This window comes from Colias eurytheme, chromosome 1 (assembly GCF_061535395.1).
Source record: "Colias eurytheme isolate Ceu_HAF_F1 chromosome 1, ilColEury1 Martin Lab GWU primary, whole genome shotgun sequence".
In the NCBI taxonomy this organism is placed as follows: Eukaryota; Metazoa; Arthropoda; class Insecta; order Lepidoptera; family Pieridae; genus Colias; species Colias eurytheme.
The window spans coordinates 7086053-7109240 of NC_142980.1; the positions used below are offsets into that span (position 1 = coordinate 7086053).

Here is a 23188-nt window from a genome sequence, read left to right on the forward strand (position 1 = left end):
CAACCACTTGTTTTTATTACCTATTTGTTTTCATATACTTACATGTACATAAATACAAGATGTTTATAACATTTGTGGTAATATGTCGCATTACATAACAATTCATTTTTTGTGTAAAATTATAGCAATTTTTTTCCAGACAGACCAATTGATTGGGCTTAGAAATATGTACATTAATAAGGGGACTATGTAACTAAATATTAATTAGTTATAGTTTTTCATTCATACTAGAACGCCAAAATATTGAAAAAAAAAGTCTTTGGGCAGTGGTGTATTAGCAGATTTATATTATTACGCTTTCCTAAACCAATACTTCATATAAAAATCCAGATACAGTGCCGTGTAAGATGGCTTTTAAGATTTTATGTAAAAAGTATTTAAGAAACATTTTACAATTTGTGCCAGAGTCAAAAAGCATACTTATACACTATTATACAATAGCCATTATTAGACATGTTAATATTTAGGTTGCTGGGTCGCATAATCCTGCAAAAATTGACTAAAATTGCATTGGACGTTACGTTTAGAGTCGCATAGCACAACATCCAGGCTGTAGAAACAATGTAATAATAATAAAAAAATGCTAGACCCGGAAGCAATTTTCTAAAAGCAATTTTGGTAAAATCTAGGTTGTAGAAGTAGTATCATATTTAAAAAAAAAGCTGAAAAAAGCTAGACTCCGCAAAAATAGTTTAAAAGAATTTTTGTGATACATAGTTTAAAAGCCATGTTGTAGAAAAAGTGTCATAATAAAAAAATGCATAAACAATTCTATACCCGAAAATAATTGAATAAAAGCAGTTTGGGTTTGCATAGGGTAACAAACAGACTGACTGTAGAAACAGTGTCATAATAAAAATATGTTACATATAATAGAAACAATTGTCTAAAAGCACTTTTGGGTTGCATAGTTTAAAATCCAGGTTTTTTTTTCATTATAAAAATAAAAGAAATGCTAGACCTGGTAACAATTGTCTAAAGCACTTTGGGGTTGCATAGGCGCGCGCGTTATCGTCCGGCGGCGGTGAGGTGGCGGTCTCGATGGCGCTGGCATGCGTGACCGCGACCGCGACCGCGACCATCGCCGCGAACAGTGAGCGTCGCCCCTCGTGGCGGCTGCGGCTCGATCCCGCTAACAAGGTGGACACGCCGCTACTGGACGCGACCATTTATTGTGCTTTCTGCCTTCTGAATATCTGTGGACATGTGGGTTTGTTGAAGCGATGTGGATGCTGGGGGATGTGCTGCGGGTTCGTTGTGAGTAGTGGAGGTGCAGGTAGAGATGTGATGTCGGTATGTTGTCTGTCGTGTGGGTGCTGGTGGAGATGCGTTGTGGGTATGCTGTCTGTGGTGTGGGTGCGGGTAGAGATGTGATGTGGGTATGTTGTAAGGGTGGTAAACGTGTTCTGGGTTTGTTGAAATTGATGTGGTGTTTGCGCGCCGTGCGGATGTGAAATGTTTTTTGGGTATGTTGAAATTTTGTTGTGGTTATGTTGTCTTGGGTATGTTGTCTGTGGTATGGGCGCGTCGTGCGGGTGGGAAATGTGTTGTGGGTATACTGTCTGTGGTGTTTCTGCGCCGTGTGGGTAGAAAATGTTTTTTGGGTATTTTGTACGTGGGTGCGGGTAGAGATGAGTTGTAAGTTCGTTGTGAACAGTGTGGGTGCAAGTATATTGTCTGTGGTGAGGGTGCAGAGCAGGTGTGGTGTGGTGATATACTGTGTATATTATGTGATATTCTGAAATACATGGTTGACGTTTGTTGCCTGTATGTAGTACGGGTGCGGACGGGGGAACATGATGATTGGGTATGACTTTAAATATCATCTATGGTATTGTGCTGGTATGCCTGTTTATTGTCTATGGCATTGGTGTAAAATAGGTATTAATTGAGTGATTTTATTATGATCTTTATAAGAAACAGTAGGTCGATTAAGCGACCAGTTGCAAAATAAATAGTAAATGTGGACAATGGACTTATAAAGCATAATAAAGTCCATTTTAATCTATACCTTTATACAGAGAAATGCATGTGGTAATCATGAATGGTGAAAGGGATAATTTGCAATTTAGTTTTAAATGTATTTTTTTTCAAATATAGCGCTCTATAATTTTTATACTAAATAAATCGTAACAATGAATGGTCGTGTAAACGCGTATTGTCGTGGTATTCAAAATCTCTCCGGCACTCGGCATGGTGTGAAAATTGTGGGGCTTTCAATTCTGTTCGTGGTATTCAGCGATCGATGTTGTGATATTGGAAATTTATATATTAATATTACTATTACTATGTCACAAGTATTGTTTGTTTAGAAACATTAACATAAATTATTTCGCGTATTACTGTTTTATTTTCAAATTTATGCGCTATTCTGTATATTCTATTCTGCACAGGTTTATGTTATATTGTTATCATTCATTGACACTTAACTGTTCACTGCAAGAACTTCATTGCATGTTAGTTTGGTTTTATGTTCTCATTTGTGTATGTATTTGCATGGGCGTGAATTCGTTAATTGAAGTGCATGTAAATTTGTGTACGTGCAATTATATGTCGCATATATGTTGATGGAATAGTTTTAGCGTTGATGCTTTTCAGAAAATGAAGAGACACAAACGTCTCGCCAAAATAGAAATGCGATTTACCAAACATATTGCGCAATTAATATTTTTTCCACTTATCCGCATTGTGGTAAATCATGCGCCCATGTCGCTGCTTCAATTCAAAACTATCACAAATCAAAATAAGACTTTTTTACAGGAGAGCTAATTAAAAAAAAAATAACTACTTTTTGCCTAATACTTTCTTATTTCATATCAAATATATACATATTATACTTCGTTAGAAGCGTATTTTTAAACTGCGTCAAATGTTTTAAGTAGTTTAATAATAAACTAAATACTAGAGGAGCTATAAGCAGATAAGTTACTTTTGAATATAAAAATATGTTTCAAATATATTAAATATGGAATAAAACAAACATAAATAAAAAAAAATATGCATTAATCATGTTTTATTATAAAACTTTTAAAGAACATTATAAAAATGGCTTAGCAATTTAATAAAATAATTGAAATGCTGTCTAAAACTTAAAACAAATCAAAGTTTTCCTGAAAATAACAAATAAAAATCTTCGAAACTATTGTTAAAATAATCACTAATTATAATATTAGTGATTATTTTAACATTTAAGTTCTGTTTAAACAATGAAAAGAAAAATAAGAAAACTGACCAAGCTAATTGGCAAGTTTTTCAAGACTAAAAATGAAACAAAGACTTTATAAACTTAAAGAAAATATTCAAAACTTTTGAAAAAACATCTATAACATTATACTCTTAGGTTAAAATCAACAATAACTTTTAAAATCTTATAACTATAATAGTATTTAAAATGCAATTAGGAACACTCATGAGATCACAAAATCACAACCGTATTTTATTAATATAAACTTTGTTAAAACGTATCATTAAGTAATACATAATATGTATAAGATACTAGACCAAGTAAGTGCAGGTCGCTGCGTTTCTCTTAATCTAAATTACAAATTTGCATAAAACGATTCATAATATTTGGGGATAATATTTTTATTAATAAGATTAAGAATACCCTGTTTTTTTGCTTGCGTAACATTTAGTTTTTGGGTATAAAGTTTCTTTGGTGTACTAATATTTTCAAACTGATTCGTTTTCTGCTGCCTGCCTTTAAGTGTGGACACTGACTTAAATTCATTCTCTTGATATGAAGTCTTATATAGGAACTTGTTCTTCACGTATTTATCTATTTTTAGTACTTTTATATTAGACCATTTTACCTTCTCTCTGTCTTCATTAGTAGTATAGTTACCGGAAGCCAAAGGTTTTAAATCAACAAAACTATCATGGGCAAGTTCTTTAACTATGTAAGGCGAGCCTTTCATTTTTGCAGTTTTAATAAGGGTAATATATTGATCAGGTACATAAATGGGCGATGATTTTAAAGCTCGAGTTATATTTTTTTGTATAGTGGAATGAACGGCATCGCCTTCGTTTTGTGTGTGACCCTTAATTAAAAACTTATGCGTTACACTTCTTAGTTTTGGTAATTTATTTGTGGCATATTGGTACATTGATACCATGAACTTATTTTTCTGCTGCCCGCAGCAATTATCGCTGTAAAATATCACATCAAATTCCTCAGTAGCCATGTTATTCAAATCGTTTAAATACATAAGTACACAAGATCCTATTTCGTTTACTCCTCGAGCCCCTTCTCCTTCGTGCCATACAAAACAAGTAGTCTTTTTAGAGCCTAGCTCAGTAACAGTAAAATTAAGCACATTTATTTTAGATATATAGTAAAAACTCGATACTTCGCCCCGTGGACAAGGCATTACCGCCTGTAAGTCATATACAGCTACTATCAGATTATCACTAACATTTCCTTTATCCTTTTCCTTTTCGGCTCTTGCAAGACCTTTCTCATTTAGGTGACTTATCTTCGCAATTTTTGAAAGCAGTGCATTCCTCGCATTGATCTTTTTTTGGCTGCCAAAAGGAGATATTGAATTCATTTATGAAAATATTATAATATATTTGATAAGAAACGTGCTGTTTATTTTCCGACACGCACTTTTCTACATAATCGCGATGTAAAGCCGCTAGGGTAAGGCCACCTTCAATGTATTCGCGTTTTGATTGACTACGACAGTAGTGGCTTTCAATTCGTGGGATGGAATTGATATGGGCCCTGACTCCGTGTTTTAGAGATGGTTCAAGCTGATAATGATTGTTATGTTTTCCTCTTTGTTCTTTGAATTGGATGACTTTGGGGTTAGAATGATATTTTTTAACAACAGTTCTGATGACTGTATCGGAAATTGAGAGGGTATTCATAAAAAAAACTTTACATACTCTCGTACGGTTGCTGTCTAGAGGCAAGTAGTAGGCATAATTATAATTTTTGCGAGAACTACCTACCCGAGTATATCGATATTTTGGTTGTATTTCAGTCATGTTATTATAAATAAATTGTCTTTGTGCTGCCAGATCACCAGTATTCCAATATTCGTTAAAAATAATTAGTCTATCCTGGTAAGTAATTTTTGTAGAACACTGAAACTTGCATTTATCAGAACAAACCGACCCCATTTTCTTTTCTTCCACGTTTCTCTTCATTTTCGACATCGACGTATATGCTTTACCACTGTTTCTTAATAGTTTAGACATATTTTTCTGCCATGCGTTTGGATTGGCTTTCCGTTTGCGACCTCTTCTTTCAATGTTTACGTTTTCCACATTAAATGGAGAGGCTGTTTCAACACTTGATACACCAACGCTTGGAACCTGTATGTTGTCGTTGTCTGATTGTAAGTCATTTGGTTGAGCATCAATAGTTTCAGATTCTTGTCTCATCAGTACATCGTCAAAATAAATATCTGCTAACAGATTACTACGTCCAGATTCTTCATTCTCTTTATTTAAACCAGAGGGTCCAGGTTGAGGAGATAATTGTTGTAGTCTGCTTTTAGTTAATAAGTTTACATTTTGAATACAATCATTATCCGAATCTGAATCACTTAATGCTAAGTCTTGCCTCATTAGATAATCTGGGTCTTTAACGCTATCGTCCGAAGAGAAATCTGAACTAGAGCTGGTCGAACTCTTAGACTCTGAAGTGTCGCTATCATAATCAGTTTCTGGAACAACTACGTTTGGTCTGTTTTCTAAACATTCATCGTCAAGTAGAGACAAGCTGAGCTGACTGTCAGGTATAGAATTACTATCCAAAGACTCATTCAGAGGCACATCTGGTTCTTCTAACATTGGATTGTTAATTTGCGGATGTTTTTCAACGTCTTGAACATTTTCTCCAATACTTCTACTGTTATCTCTCACCATGTTTAGTATTCTATGTACTCTTCTACTCATTCTGTAAAAAAGCAATCAATAATTATGTAACATAAATCGATTTTAAACACAAGCTTTTAATTCAGCTAAGCTTACAGTAATTAGTGTGGACAAAACAAAAAAGCCCAAGCGCGATGCGATTGCGTTGTTTGTTTACAGAGTTCCTCTGGCCACCTTCGGGCGCCATCATCAGATCAGCTCGAAAGTACTATAAAATTATTCTGTCATCCAAACTAAACGTGTATACAAAATTTCAACTCAATCGGTTGAGGGCAAGTGCCTTAAAATTGAGTTGTAAGATTTCACCCGAACATCCATACTAATATTATAAATGCGAAAGTAACTCTGTCTGTCTGTCTGTCTGTTACTCAATCACGCCTAAACTACTGAACCAATTTTCATGAAATTTGGTATGGAGATATTTTGATACCCGAGAAAGGACATAGGCTACTTTTTATCCCGGGAAAATGACGCAATCCTGAAAATCCCACGGGAACGGGAACTATGCGGATTTTTCTTTGACTGCGCGGGCGAAGCCGCGGGCGGAAACCTAGTTTATTATAAACATAGACATACATTGCAACTTTAATAAAACCTTGTAAAAAAAAAAAATTATGCTAAAATAAAATTCATTTATTTAACGTAAAAAACCTGCAACCGACCAACGCCGGCCGGTTGTTCAACTTATGGAATAAAAGTAATTCAATTCGTAAAAACATACCTACAATTTTATAATTTGTTTTGAGATAAGGCCAGGTTTAATACATTGTACTAAAACAATTCTGTTAAAATAAAAGCAAAAGGAGTGTATTCCTGAATAAAGCTCTCTTAATTTGAAATTATAATAGTATAAAGTATTTTTTTTTATATTCAAAACAAACCATTTTTAAATACCGTACTTCATATTAAATAAATTAAATGCAAAACTAACACATTGTCTGATAAGTTTATTTTATTTAAAAAAATTAAGTTTATTTAGGTATATTTTCTATGCAAAACAATCAGTTTTGAAATATGGTTCTTTTGATTTAAAAATAATGTCGTACTTACGTGAATCCTTTATTCAAAACTGCAGTATTCCTAAATGTGGTCGTTTTCTTTATAAGAATAATAAATAACTCGGATTATTTTTTGTGATGTGGCACTTTTGCACAAAAGAGACGTGCTGTCAGCTCGATTGTCGACGCGCAACTAACAATAAGGCGGTTTAGATTATAATTCGCGCGTTCAAACCGAAAATTCAAAAATAACGGTTGCGTGAGTTTCGTATCCTAGAATGCAAAATCAATGGGTATCTTTTTCAAATATGAAAATATAAAGGCTTACGATTGCATTTTTGCGATAAAAACATTTTTGTTTTTTTTTTATTTGTGGTACTTTTGAATTGAATCAGCGATGTGTTTGTCTCTATTTTAAATCATATACAAAATGTGCACAATCCGCAGAAACTACGCAAACTTGTCTCTTTGCCAATATTAATTATGGCTAAATTAGCTTTTGATGTTGTTTTGAAATCGATATCGATATTGTTTGTAGCCATGTGTATTGTTGGTTGGTGTTATAGTTCAAGTAGTATAAGTGCAACACGTTCAACATACCATTAATTATGATTTAAGTATTAATAAAAGATCTGAATGTATAGTTTGAGTTGGAGGATGCGGCTACAAGCCCGCGGACGGAGACTGAGGCGACAGTGACGTTGCCGCTCCGACGCCCGCCGACCGGCGCCAACCAGATCGCAACCAATAACTCGGGTACAACCACGCCTACCAAGGAGAACCGTACCAGTTAGTTGATACCATTTTCTTAATATTATGTGTCATTAATATCTTGGGAGTCGTATCGTTGTCGAGATACGATTATACTTATTCAAGATTTGTCTACTTAACAAAAAGTGTGTTCTCACTCATTTCTATTTAAAAATTAATCCCTATTTACCTTAGTCACGACATCATGCGTGACTTGCTGGACCGATTTCTATAATTCCTTTTTGTCAGGAGAAGGACTTTATGTAGGAAAAGCTTCAGAAATGTTCGCCATTAATAATAATTAAAATTCAGAAAGCTTTTTTCATACGTTTGGCAGTTCACCCGAAGACAGGGTAACGTCCATCGGGTCAGCTAGTAATAAATATAATACAAAATGTACAGGTAACTCAGTGGCAGCGTCCACCGAGGAGGAGAAGGACCGCGAGAGCAGCGCCGAGAGCAAGTCGCCGAGCAACTCGTCGCCGAGCACGCAGGCGGCGCTCAACGTGATACAGCGCCGCCGCCGGCCCAAGCGCCGCTCCACGGGCGTCGGACATGTGGACATGGACGTGAGTGTACACGCTACCTATCTATACTTATATTATAAAGCTGAAGAGTTTGTTTGTTTGTTTGAACGCGCTAATCTCGGGAACTACTGGTCCGATTTGAAAAATTCTTTCGGTGTTAGATAGCCCATTTATCGAGGAAGGTTATAGGCTATATATTATCACGCTACGACCATCAGGGGTGAAGCCACGGGGGTGAAACCGCGCGGAGCAGCTAGTCTTTAATATATATAAATCTCATGTCACAATGTTTGTCCTCAATGGACTCCTAAACCACTTAACCGATTATAATAAAATTCGCACACCATGTGCAGTTCGATACAACTTGAGAGATAGGATAGTTTAAATATGTAGGTACCACAGGGCGAAGCCGGGGCGGACCACTAATATAATATAATGTATAGTTAAATGTATGAAATAGATTTTATACCTGACAAGAGAACGCATAAAACTACGTTATAAAAAATACGTACTAATAACAGCTGTATCAACCGAAATCCGTATCATTTACGCGAATGTTCCAATTAGATAGTACTAAAACTTGATATCTAGTTCTTATACGTCATTAAAACGAGATGTAGAGCAAAAAGAATGGGTTGGTTTCGTGACGGCATATATCGTTTTAGAATGTACATAGTTGTAATAAACAATTATCTTTTGGGCTTGATCGTCAATATATACGGTCGCGCTCTAGTTGTACACATAACTAAATATAATTTTCGATTAGCCTGTAACACCTATGTTGTAAATATATAAGAATTATGAAATATCTATCTTTGATTATATTATATGACTAGCTTACCGCCCGCGGCTTCGCCCGCTTTGACTAAAACCTAATAAATTATATACTAAAACCTTCTTCTTGAATCACTCTATCTATTAAAAAAAACCGCATCAAAATCCGTTGCGTAGTTTGAAAGATACATACAAACGGACATAGGGTCAAAGAAAGTGACTTTGTTTTATACTATGTAGTGATAAAATAATGTTTTCATACTTTCATGTTAAAATTTGTTTAACCAATTGTTTGAGAAGTGATCCTCTTTAATTATCTTGACGCCCTAGTAGAACAGAAAAATCTTCAACCCGTATATAGAAGGCAACAATTATCCAAATAATATATTTAAAGACGGTCGTGAACAACACTAATAAATTAACGTAACACAATTTGGTTGCGACGTGTGATTGTTTTATTACACAAAAGATTTGACGAATGCATCGCGTATTGACCTTCTGCTAAAATTAAATATTACCCAAGTGTGTACAGTGTTGTGGGAAACACGTGAGATTCTAATGCGGCCGGTGTATTTTGGATATCATGTGTTTTGGATATAACCAGATCGGTTATAGTGAACTGTGAATCATAAAGATGATTCAAACATGGGCGGAGAATTTTACATGTTTTTCGAGTTAACAGTTAGCAAAGATACTAACATCGTTTGTATGTTAGGTATATACTTAGAATGTGGTGCAAGAGTTTATGTTAGGGTAAACTATAAACTTTCTAATCCATTGGTATTTTAATTGACTTTGGCGACTAATGATATAATGAAATTTGAATACACATTGAATGTTCTGTTCTTCTAGAAAGCATTCGCACTTAAAATGATATAATTGAATTTGTTAAGACTTTTATATTTTGGTAACTGGTGTAAAATATTAGCTTTGAAAGCTTACTTATTAAATACATATTGTGTAAAGTAAGCTTCCATAAATAGTGAACGTAATATATCAAACGGTATTTACTTAAATATTAAAGGAAAATCCGTTTTGTTTAGGACATCGTTAACGACCGCGGAGGAGGCGGCGAAGGTGATGTCGACGCAGATGTACAAGTAAGTCTATATGTTATATTTATATAAAAAAAAATCTATTCGATTACAGATAAATATTAGTACACATTTAACTTCTATGTATATGTATACGATAACACGAGATAACATGAATAGGTAAACTGAAAATGTCATAAATATAAAAATGTTTCACTCAAATCAAAAACAATAAAATGTCGTGTTCTGCAAGAAATAATGTGAGAACAGAAATACTGAAACCATATGCTATTGGAAGTATTTCAAAATCTTCAACTATTCCAATGAATTTACAGTGTCGTATAAAATAGTAACCTATACTCGTAGAATTGTTTTGGCGTATAGCCTTTTATACGTATTAGTGTAACATTGTTACGTACAAGTTTTGATTTTGTAAAACAAATTATAGATTATACTAAGAAAGTTTATTTGAAAGATAAATAAAACTAAATAAAATAAAATAAAGTCGAGATAGTTTAACACTTATAACTCTGTCTTCATTTAGATTAGGATAATAACTGGTAAACATTTGAAAACCTATAATAAATCTACCCGGGCGGAGACAGATAAAGTAACTAGTACATATATAATAATATATTAATCCTTTGTTCTTCGCTCTTAATGACCTTAGAGTGTATTTTGGTGTATAAATGTAATTTATTTTGCAAAACATTGACGTGTCGACCCGTGTGAAGTATAAATGGGGGACTTAATTAAATTCGTTTATTTATGTCGCAGAATGCTTTGAGTTCGCAATTCTATAATACAGTTTATTTATCTGTGTGATTTTAAAATCACAAAGACGATTAAAAATATTATCGAATATTTCTGTTTTCTCTATAAACAGTTTTGTCGAATGGTTTTCGACTTACCGAAAAATTTATCTAAATTTTTTCCAATAAAAAAGGTACATTTTTTATTTTTTTTTTTCAAAGTACAAGCCATTTAGAATTAAACCTAGTCTCAACAATATTCTTACATTGTATGTTTAAGTTCCGGAATGAGTGTCTGTCTTAAGAGAAGTTCTTGCATACAATAGTTTGTTACAACACGAAAAAACAGAACATAGTAAAACCGTTTTAAAATAAAATATATATATCTAATATCACGTTTAGGGAGGATAACACTTGCAGTACTGGACATTCACTTTTTTCAGTGGTGCCAGATTTGTGATTTTACATAAATTGGAAAATTTTATTTGCACATGTTTATTTTAGCCATTGATCCCATAATTACATCATAAATTATTTCAATTTTTTGATAAAGCTTTCGATAGAAATAATATATGATGCAGCAAGTTTGTTTTGATATTCAATGTACCTACACACAATAATAATTGATCTTTCTTCCACGCCTTGCCAAGAGTTCTAGCAATGAGTGAATGCTAATAAAACAGCTCGTAAATTACAATTACAGGCAATGTAAGGAAGCCCTTATAGTTTTTAGAATTGTATGTAAAGGGTAATGTATAAGGGCCCCGACACGAAGCCCTATTTGATCAATATCTTATTTTGAGACGTATATAATTACAAAGGGTTGAACCATATACAATTACCCTTACGCAATTTATAATTTCACTAGCTAACGTTGATATTCCCAAAAAATGTCTTGAAATAGTAAATTTGTAAAAGCTTCGTAGTGTGAAAATCTATTAGGCATAATATAAGATTTGTGCATCAGTAAATAAGATAATGTGAAGGATTAGTGCAATATAGAAATAAGTGTCTCGCTGCGGTTTTTATACACGCTTATTAGTATTACCTAGTACTTTTGTACACAATTTTTCTTGTATTAAAGTATTTCTTAAAAAAAATGTAATTTGTAATATTATTTGATGACGGTTTTTGTAAAAAAAAAAATTTGATTATTATAGTAGTTTTGAATGTGTCCATCCCATAAAGAAAAGAGTATTTATTTTTTCTGTTTTATAATAAATTCGTTATATTTGGAATATTTAGTTTTTAAAAGCGATGTAATAATGTAAGCGATGGTTTTGTGAGAAAACTTGTTGAAATACGATTCATCATATTTAAAAATAAACCAATCATTTTGACGGATTATACACGAACACATATATATTTTCTTGAATCTAAATTGTGGTTCAGACGATCAGTAATTGTAATGTGACAGATTGGCCGAGATCCAGTTGTTGTATAGTTTTATAAACGACGAATAAATTACACAATTTCATACTATATTTTGTGTAGATTAGTTATCATATAGCAAAAGTATCGAGCTGAAAGTAATTGAAAGTTAGCGACACTTTCATTATTATTACAAAAATATTATTTTGATCTTAGTCCATAAATTAGTGAAGAAGTAAGAACCAAACTCGGTGCAATAGATAATGCTTTAAGATTTCACATTGTAAAGATAGATTGCTGAAATAATTTAACAGTTCAAAGCGAATTGTAGAATTTTGTGACTAGACAAATATGTGGGTTTGAGCTGTTAAATAATTACGAAATAGACCTTTCGGTTATGGTTATACTATGTGAAGAATGTTCTATATTACAATTTGTAAAAATTAACGTAAATGCGATTATATATAAGTATTATAATATTTGTCTCTTCTCAACGCGTGTACGTCGTTTAGACATCTTACGTTAAATAATTAATTTGCAAATAGTGATTTGCGCATTACATTATTTCATTAATTTTGCTTGAAAATACATCTAATTCTAATATATTCTAATATTCTAATATATATATTATAAAGGCGAAAGTTTGTAAGGATGTATGGATGTATGGATGTATGGATGTTTGTTACTCTTTCACGTAAAAACTACTGAACCGATTACAATGAAATTTAGCCCACATATAGAGGGTAACTTGGATTAACACATAGGATAGTTTTTATCCCGGAAATCCCACGGGAACGGGAACTATGCGGGTTTTCCTTTGCAAACGCGGGCGAAGCCGCGGGCGGAAATCTAGTTGGGAGATAAATTGATGGTTCTGAATAGTTTCAAGACTTTCCACGCGTAGGTTCCTTCAAATGACGTCAAATGTATTTATATCGACCTTTCTGTTTGAGTTTTGTTCAGCAACCCTTGACCGGCTTTAAACTGCAATCTTAAGAGTTGTTTTAAAATCATATTATTATAAATTAATTTTGAAACGCCATCAAATACGCCAGTAAAATGTAACGACTAAAACCACTTCATTATTTTGAATACATTTTTCAATTATATCTACATTTAGGTTTTCAGTCTTACAAAAGTTTATGGGAGACTAGCTTTCCACCCGCCCGCGCAGTCAAAGAAAAACCCGCATAGTTCCCGTTCCCGTGGGATTTCTGGGATAAAACCTATCCTATTTCCCGGGTTAAAAAGTAGCCTATGTCCTTTCTCGGGTATCAAAATATCTCTATACCAAATTTCATGCAAATTGGTTCAGTAGTTAAGGCGTGATTGAGTAACAGACAGAAAGACAGAGTTACTTTCGCATTTATAATATTAGTATGGATAGCTATTACAAACTTTTTAACCAACTTTCCAAAAAAAAAAAAAACGATGGATAGTACTTGATTGGTATTATATTTGAAAGGACTTGAGTGATCGCTGAGGATGAGGCTAATTTATACGTAGGTACCTTTAAATATTTGTTCATAAAAGTTGAGAATAAAAATGCTCTAACATTTTTATGTTTTTATTATTATATTAATAAAATGTTTATGAGTTGCGTCAGTCAGTCAGTATAAAAGTAAGAATTGTGTAACACGTTTCGAAACTATTTGTGAGGGTGTAGAAAGTATCACACGAAATTCCAGTCTACTTCACTAGAGCGCTCCAAAATCAGTATTTGGGTCAGCGGACTTCTGAAATGAACACGCGTAAACTTGAAAATAGAATATATTTATAGCGAGCAACAAAAGACAAAATTCTAGCCCGTATGAATTAGCGAACGCGTTATTATAAAGCAATAATAATAATCATGACGACATGATTATTAATTATTATGATTTTAGATTACTTACGTATTTATTGAGTGTAAAATTAATCGATATCACTAAATATGAAGCATATACAGTACACATTATGTCTACAGTATGTTTGACTGACGTTTTATTTATGTTCGGTATAATTTACGACAATCGGTTTGGGAGGCGAAGAAATTATTTTTAGCGCGTGTGTACCTGTACAAGCGAGGCGGGTAACGCATTAACGACAAGGCGATACGGCCTTCGAAATCGTTTCTAATATTAGGTGAAGTATCACCGTATTGACGAGATGCTGTCGATATGAATAGTGTTGTGACCAGTAAATCTGTTATTTCGTCCTTGAGGGCTTTCGGGTCGCGCTCGCCACACGCGACCACCAAACGGTTTTGTTATATATTTACAGGTGATGATTTCTTCGCGTGTTCGTTTAGATGTTGCCGTCTCATCAGATCGCTTCAGTGCGTCACGCGTCTCGCTCGCACGTACCTATCTATGAACCACTGTTTGGTGTGTCTGTCGACAATATTTTCTCTCTGTCATTATTAGTCTCGGAAAGCAGTCAGTATGTTTTCACAACGCGGAGAGCTCGCCCGCCACATTGCTAATATTTGAACGCGTCTTAGAGTGACACATGTATAAAAATGAGTCGAAAACAGGATAGATATTCCTCGCGGCCTCGGAGTCTCACCTCTCATTATGGCTCCTCGCCGAGTATGCTAGGTTCGATGCTCGGCAGCCAGTACAATTCATATTCAAATAGTTACTCGAATTCATACAGTCCGAGCTCATACAGAAACTACAACCCTTACACTGTGGGCCTAGGCAGGCCGTCAAATTTGGGGATATACGGGGGGACCAGTTCCGGTTACGGTGGTGTATATTTAAGTAGTGCGACGTTGGGATCTTTAAATTTAATGACTCCAGTATTGAAAAAGTTAGATAAAAAAATATTAGCGAGTCAAAAGAACTTCAAACCGAAGCCGGTGCCCCCGCTGAAAGTGGCCGAGGTGCCCGTGGAGGCTCCCGCGGCTGTGGAGGCGCCGCCCGTGAGGCCCGAGAGGAAGTCGCGCTCCAGCAGCAGGAGCAGCGGGCTCGACAAGGAGCGCTCCAGGTCGCTCACGTCCCTCGACAGTGTCAACGCGCTCAATGCACGCTCCCTCAGTCTCAACTCCCTGGCTTCCGATGGCTATTGTGTATGTTTCCAATATATTCGTAAGCTACCATTAAAAGATAAAAAGCTTTCTAATTTGCTACACAAGCGAAATCGTCAGGAAGTTTTAGGAATTCTTAACATGGAAATATCTCGATTTAATTAATCACATTACTATATACATAAATGTGATGCGTTATTTACAAACATGCGCGGCAAAATAGTAAGTAATAGTAATGCATCAAAACAAATACATGATGCTGCAATGTATAAATGTATGCATCGGAATTATTAATGCCTTTGTTGCAGGTGATTAATTGATTGAGTAATTTTTATTTATACTTAATACGTTATCTATGTATGTTATTTAAATTATATAATGGTCTTGGGTTATATTATAAATACAGACATATATATTTTTTATATTATACTAGTTTTCCGCCGATCCTGATAAAAAATTATATCCATGTTCAAGTTTTGTGGTAATTTTTGCGCAAATGAACTCGTGCAAGGTCCTTTCTATCCATATGTCGAAATTAATCCTAAACTATCTACTTTCGTTCGCGTGATCTAACAGACAAACAGATATACTTTGGAATTTATAATATTTGTCTGGATTACGTATTTCCTTCATATTTTTTATGACGCGTTATTTATTTTAATGCCTGAGTCGTATTTTACACTAAGTTTATGTTGAAATTTTCTTCACTCTTACTCTTGATTCGTTTCCTAGCGCTTCATAATTGTAAAATATATTTATGAACTTTCAAAATTTACGTGCGATGTTTGTATTCATTTACGTCATAGACCTTGATGTTAGCTATAAACTTTCAGTCAATGTCGTTCTTTGGTTTCAATCTTTTCTGCGGTTTTTATACGATTCAGAAATACGATTTCTATGGGCAGACATCCTGTTTCTATTTTAATATTAACATGACATCATACTTAACTATATTGTCGGTCAAGATTATGAGCCATCGATTCGATTTATTGTAAAACAATAGAATTTATGCATGGATGAGACATTACAATGCATTTGGATACTGTTCAATGTATTTTACATACTGCATTCAAAAGAAATAATAAGTTACTTGGAAGCTTTCGTTGCATGGATTATCGTATATTCATTGTTATAGCACTATTTTACATTACATGCTCGATTACAGATCTTTTACGATCTTGCGAACTCAAGAATATATATGACAAGAGACGATAAACCAACGGATGTTTCTAAATATTACTTGACTTCTATAGCAATCAATTCAATTTACGGATCAATGACTCTGTTTTGATTGTAATATGTATTATGTAATTGTTAAACACCAGACTATTTAATTATCAGCTCCGCTCAGCTCATTCTAACTCTACTATGACAAATTATTTTAATGTAAACAGACGTGGAGCATTCTTTCGTTGTTTTAGTACGTTTGAAAAGATTCTATGCAATGTTCTAATACTGAATATTGAATACGAGTTTTCGTTTACACTAAAAGATTACGAAGGCTCTTGCTCTAGATCTATGTTAGTTTGATGCTAATGCACCGTTTGTACATTGTATTTGTACACTGTTTAAGGAATCTAAAAGTGCTGTATAACATTTCAGTCGGGCACGGAGCGGACGGACGAGGGCGAGGAGAAGGACTACAAGGCGCTGTACGAAGCATCGCAGAGCGAAGTCCTCAAGCTGCGTGCGCTTTTGTCCACCTCCGAGCTGCAGCTGCACGAGGCTCGCACCACCATCACTAGACTCACACAAGTGGTATGCCATTGTGTAAATACCCACAAATTGCCCTAATATACCTTCTTTGTAGTATGGCATGGCTCGTCGAAATGGGTGTCTTTATGTCTATAGTTGACTGTGTATATAGACCGGACTCTCAGTGGAGTTTCGTTTGCAAAAATCGCGGACCTAAATCTGACTTCTGATATATATTGAATAGATCCCAGACATCCTATAGACAGATGTTGCCAACCAGTTTTGTGGTCCCCCTGCCCGCACCCCGGTAATTAAATATGGCATACAAAGAAAAAAATAAAAATTTCCAAAACATGCCGTGTGGGGTATCAAATGAAAGAGCTTATTGAGTAGATCACGAATATATAGCATACTATATACATTTCTTACACTCTCTCTAAGATTTTTTAGAAAATTTACGAAAATGGTCCATTTTTGAGTTAACTTTAAACCACTATAGATTGAAAACTCATGAATATATTTTTTAAATTATTATTTTAAATAATTAACAATAGTCCATTGTTTACGATTCAATATTTCGTACAGTGAAATAGTTGCATGGGGGAGTGGGGGGAGCATTCAAAGATGGCGAGTATATTTTCAAGTTCATATAGTATATAGTTATTTTCATCAAATCCACCACATAGCACACTTATATTATATTACGAACTATTGAATCATAAACAATGGACTATTGTTAATTATTTAAAATAATAATTTAAAAAATATATTCATGAGTTTTCAATCTATAGTGGTTTAAAGTTAACTCAAAAATGGACCATTTTCGTAAATTTTCTAAAAAATCTTAGAGAAAGTGTAAGAAATGTATATAGTATGCTATATATTCGTGATCTACTCAATAAGCTCTTTCATTTGATACCCCCCACACGGCATGTTTTGGAAATTTTTATTTTTTTCTTTGTATGCCATATTTAATTACCGGGGTGCGGGCAGGGGGACCACAAAACTGGTTGGCAACATCTGTCTATAGGATGTCTGGGATCTATACAATATATATCAGAAGTCAGATTTAGGTCCGCGATTTTTGCAAACGAACATCTCCTTGGAGCCTGCTCTAATAGTTTAACGAACTCATTAAAGCAGTTTTGCTAACGTTTCAGCACCGTTTATGTAGTGCTAGAAACTAATGACCATTCTTAGAAATGGTAGAAATGATAAATACACCCACTTTGACACACAAGTAAATTAGCCATTATCAGTAGCAACATTTTTGCTTTTATATTCTCATACGATATGTATAGATGCAAAGCGAATCCTGTACATTTTTGCTCTCACATTTCTAAGTCAGCATTTGCATGCAAAGCGAAATTAGTTTCTCATTTTTATCATGTAGCATAGAGAATCGTGTATTTTTACTTCTCACCGACCGAATAGTTCAAGAAACTATAATCTCATAGAGCACATTAAACTACAATTTACTTGTAGTAACCGAGTTGCCCGTGACATTATGCGTCATTAGAATTTGCGTGCCCCCATTTAAAATGTTTGACTAATCCCCGCCCACCGGTTAACACTAATTATGTCCACAGATGCTCGCTGACAGATTGGCTCGTGTTTTGGCTATCTGTACTCGTTCATCACTGAATGTTCACTAGTCATACGTGTTTTGAAGCTAATGGTCGTTGAAGGACATTTATGCACACACGTTTCACTGTTATGATACATTATATTACTTATTAATTGCTAGCGATTTAATTTTACAAGCGAGCGACTGAATATGTATGAACACTTTTCTACACCTTACAACATAAAGCTACATAGTGTGCATTTGTTTCACAGAATCAAAATTCACTATCTGAGATAGAGAAACGCGAGAAGCGAGCCATGGAAAGAAAACTGTCCGAAATGGAAGAGGAATTGAAGGTAAATAGCGTTTTTAAACGTCCACTGACCCTACACAGCACACACATACAAATAAATATTTACAAAGAACAAATTGCATCTTAAATAACCGTTCGATGAGCTTTTACTTTGTTACGCTATGGCGGACATCAAGATGGCGCCAATGTTGCCGCCGAAATGAGAACGACTTGTAATGTTCGTGTTCGTTTTGTAGCAATTGCAAAAGTTAAAAGCCGAGAACGAAAGGCTGAGGGCCGAGAACCGTGCGCTAACGCGGGTCGTCAGCAAATTGACCAACTCCGCCGCCAAATAGGTAACTGTGTTGGAATGGGCGTTTGCTCAGTGGCGACTTGGTGCGGCGTTGTCGGCTAATACGTAACACCTGTTTCTCTCGCTCACTCACTCACACTCGCTTCCACTCGCACCGGAGCGTGAGAGATGGAAACATGCGTTTGACTGCGCCACTTTTCGTGTTCCCGCCGCGTTCCCACCAAACACTTAAAGCCTCGTATGTACTAGGAGATTGAAGCTATGGGAAGGATGTTATGATGTCGTTATGTGATCTGTTCAGTATTTCAATACTGTGTTAATCATCAGTTTTATTTTTAAAGGCTTATTTCAATGTTATTGAGGTTCAGATAAATGTCAGCTGTGCACATAAAAAGCGATAGTTATTGTATTTTTGCGAGAGTTCTTTTTTTGTTATATCCCTCTTTATTTGCATTTTTATAGGTCGCTATGCGTTGGTGAAATCTAATGTCAGTTTTTTTTATATGTTAAATAGTACATGACTGACTATTATTATGTATGATGACTATTCTATTCTTTATCTCAAAAAATAGAGTTTGAAGTAGATAAGATAGAAAACCGGTATTTGATAGGTTATATTAAATCACGAATAATATTTGACTGTTAAAAAATAGCACAGATTGTTTATAATCTATTTATTATTAAATGTTCAATTCGGAAAAACTACATCCCATACAATTCTCCCCTAGGATTTACGAGTCTTTATTAATTAACTGTGTGCTATGCAAGCATGCTTTTATGTTCCTAACATTCGATGAATCAAAAAACTTTCATGGATAAATACATTTATAATGGAATAGATTCAATGTGAAATAAAACGGTCCAAAATGTTTTAGTAACGTTTAGAGAATTTTGATATGAATACAGCATATTTAAAGTTATATCTGAAAAATTGTAAAATGCATGATCTTTTACTGCTTACTCTGTTATTATCAATAACAAAAATACATCAAAAGCTTTTGGATTTTTAAGTCAGACCTTAATCAAGAATGATGTGTTATTATTATCTTGTTTCTATAACGAACACTTATACAAATATTTTCTACACATATACAAAAGAGCAATGATCATTTAAATTACGTATTAGGGTGCACTCACACACATCAGTCACCGTCACGGCACCGATGACTGATCGGTGACGGTTTGTGTACGTATCCACAAACACCAGTCACCGTCATGTTGTCCGTCAGTCACGTCGCCGGTTTGACTGAATCATTGAACACATACATCAGGTTAGTCAGTGATTAGACGTGTGTCACGCTAGAGAACATGTAGCAATTATTGACGGTAGCACGACGCTGACTGAACTGAGACGTGACGGCACCGGGTGAGTGGGGATAAAAGTATGATACATGTATGGAAAGATTATTTGACGTGCCTGACCGGTGACGTCACTGATAGATTTCGTGCCGGCGACTGTCGTGTGGGAACAGAGTCATACTAGAACTATTGATACATATTTTTTTTTAATCCTGTCCGGTGACGTGCCGTGACGGTGACTGATGTGTGTGAGTGCACCCTTAACGTGTTATGTCAATTGTATCCTATTGAATGATATTCCCGAATAACTATAGATATTTAACAATTCATATCGTTAAAGAGCGATCATTTTATGTCCCTTTTTGATAGTTAATTTGAAAAAATATAGACTAGAAATTAAAATATGTTCATAAAACATTGTCGAATAATTATTTTTCAATAAATAATGCCAAAATGTCAGTCAAAATATCTAGTTTAGCTGTCGATTCATCATTATAGTTTTTTCGTACAATGTGGGATAATCGGAAAAATAAGAGATTGTTGCGATTACAACTAAAATGATAGTGTAGTAGCATTTGTGCAACAGAATACATCATTTTCAGCAATAATAGATTTAACTATGTGATGTCCCAAGTACTTTGAGTCCGCACTTTAACACTTTCATAACTTGTAAATATACATCGTGTAGTCTCTCACCCTTCTGTTCGACCAAGTTTTTATAGTTCTCTGTTAACTTTTAAATATTTTATGATTGTCATCTCGGTGATATACATTGTTGTTATGATAAACAACTCACACTATAAAAATATATCAAAAAGATTACGAAAACGCTCCTTGAAATATTGTATGTTTTATTTCAGTCCTTATTTAAAAATCTGGTCGAATAGTTAGTTCCATTGCATCATTCAACATGTGTGTGATTTTGAGGGTACTTCTATATCGTTGAATATTGTCGATTTTGTAGCACTCAAATATATCTGATCATTTCGTATGCATTTTGGTAATCTTCTTAATAATATAATTAATTTCAGTACCACCAAGCGCTTCAAGCGGAGAACCAACGGCTGAAAGACGAGAACGGAGCACTCATCCGTGTTATCAGTAAATTGTCCAAGTGAGAGATACAAGGGTTTCCTATTATATGTTCCCTTTCGGCCTAACGAATCGAGGTCAGCGATGGGACTACATTGTTATTATAGAAGGACATGTATTATAAATAAAATACATTTTTGAAAATTTAACGTGTGCTTTGTGAAGTGGATTATTAGCCAAATATTTTTTTTTACAAAATATGCGATTTTTTATACGCTAACCAACGAGGCAAGAAAATAAATAATTCTTTGCGTGAAAATTATATTCCCCTCATTGCTCGGCTGAGGTTCTAGTCAAATTAACAATAGTGTAGTTATATACATATAGAATGCCTATATCACAACTTTGTGTTACGTTATTGTATAACGATGTCCAAAGTCACGACACCACGTGGTAAATGAAGTAAACTATTTATTTTTTTATGTCGGATCCTTTACATATTATAACATAATCTTGTTTCGTTGGTGAACATCGGTTTTGGTCCAGGTATTAGAAAGCATGATTAGGTTAAATTTTTATATTATTATTTTTGGTTTGATTGTTTTATTTGAAAAACAAATGTATTTTAAATATTAATTGAATTTGCATGATTTTATTTTTATTTATAAACCTTTGTCCAGTTTAATTTTTTACGCCATGATTCAAAAACATTTCATATCTGCGGCAAACTTGTTAATTTATAACAAACACATTTGTTTGAAGTTCCTTTAAACTTTCTTTCAATTTAACATTGGATTTTAATGAAATGACATAATATTTTATTATACAAATAATTTTCATCGCAATTAATTAATATGGATGACAATATTTTTAAAAGTTTAGAGCACCAATATAATAATAGTATATTAGATAATTTTTTTACAGAATTTATGTAGTTCCCGAGATGTCCTTTGTGTTGATATTTTAATATATTCCTGATGTTATAAATGTAATATAGATTAGTATTTAATGAAATGTTTTCGGCGTTCACGCTTTTATGAAACCGAAAACGTGTTATGTGTAATGATAGGTATTAGTTAATAATCGTCATATTACTAATGCGTTTATAAACTGTATGTAATATAGATTTTATTAAACAATAGTCACGAAATGATTGGAAATGTGATATATCGATTTACTAAAGTTTTGATCATGTGGATTTAGGTCTTTATTAGGTGTTGTACTTTGTAGTGTTTTATACAATATGGAGTAAATCAGTTAGCTGTGCATTTTTCAGTTTTATATTCGTGTTCTTTATCACAAGCGTGTAATTAAATATTTGCATACATTAAGTATTTATATGTTCTAATGGATCAGAATCCGAACAACAGATCCCTCTATGGAAAATTTGTTTGTGTGCATTTAGTTAATGGTGACAGCTAATATTTAAAACACACACGCACGCAGTCAGACACACAAATTGGTTTACTCGATATCGGTATGGCAATTTATACTTAACGTATATATAATGTGTTAAGTAGAAACATTACTTCGTAATAATCAGATGTTTGCGCTATAGGACCTTTTGTTGAATGTGATGTGAAAGTATTGTTATATTATGTGATGCTGACACTAACGCTTCATGAATTTTATTTTGTAGATAAATTAATGTTTCGAAATGTTACGGCAGACATCTTAGTAGTGTAACTTTTATTTAATGTGGAAAATGGGATGAAGATTTTTAATGTATTTTATATGCCATAGCCCTTAAAAAGGGTACTAACGTTTAAATTGTAATTATCATTAATTGTTATGTGCGGAGGCAAGCGTTTATTGTTGATATTTGTAATTATCATTATGATTCATTTACAGATTGAATATTTTTATTTTTCGTCTTTTTGTAAGATAC

General features: G+C 34.0%; 1 protein-coding gene across 6 annotated transcripts in view; it reads left to right on the top strand.

The window, feature by feature from the left end:
- The window catches only part of Mbs (Myosin binding subunit), a 47837-nt gene extending 25826 nt beyond the window's left edge, over positions 1–22011 (top strand). For 4 of the 6 annotated variants that reach the window (XM_090102534.1, XM_090102553.1, XM_090102561.1 and 1 more), the window contains 8 exons: positions 1000–1140; positions 7529–7673; positions 8037–8203; positions 9979–10035; positions 16705–16860; positions 18637–18720; positions 18914–19012; positions 21300–22011. In XM_090102534.1, the coding sequence (XP_089958660.1) occupies positions 1000–1140; positions 7529–7673; positions 8037–8203; positions 9979–10035; positions 16705–16860; positions 18637–18720; positions 18914–19012 (849 nt within the window). In that variant the 3' untranslated portion in view covers positions 21300–22011. The remainder of the gene's footprint in view (positions 1–999; positions 1141–7528; positions 7674–8036; positions 8204–9978; positions 10036–16704; positions 16861–18636; positions 18721–18913; positions 19013–21299) is intronic. The other 2 variants (XM_090102539.1, XM_090102546.1) reach the window with 2 other exon arrangements.
- Positions 22012–23188: the final 1177 nt, after the last annotated feature.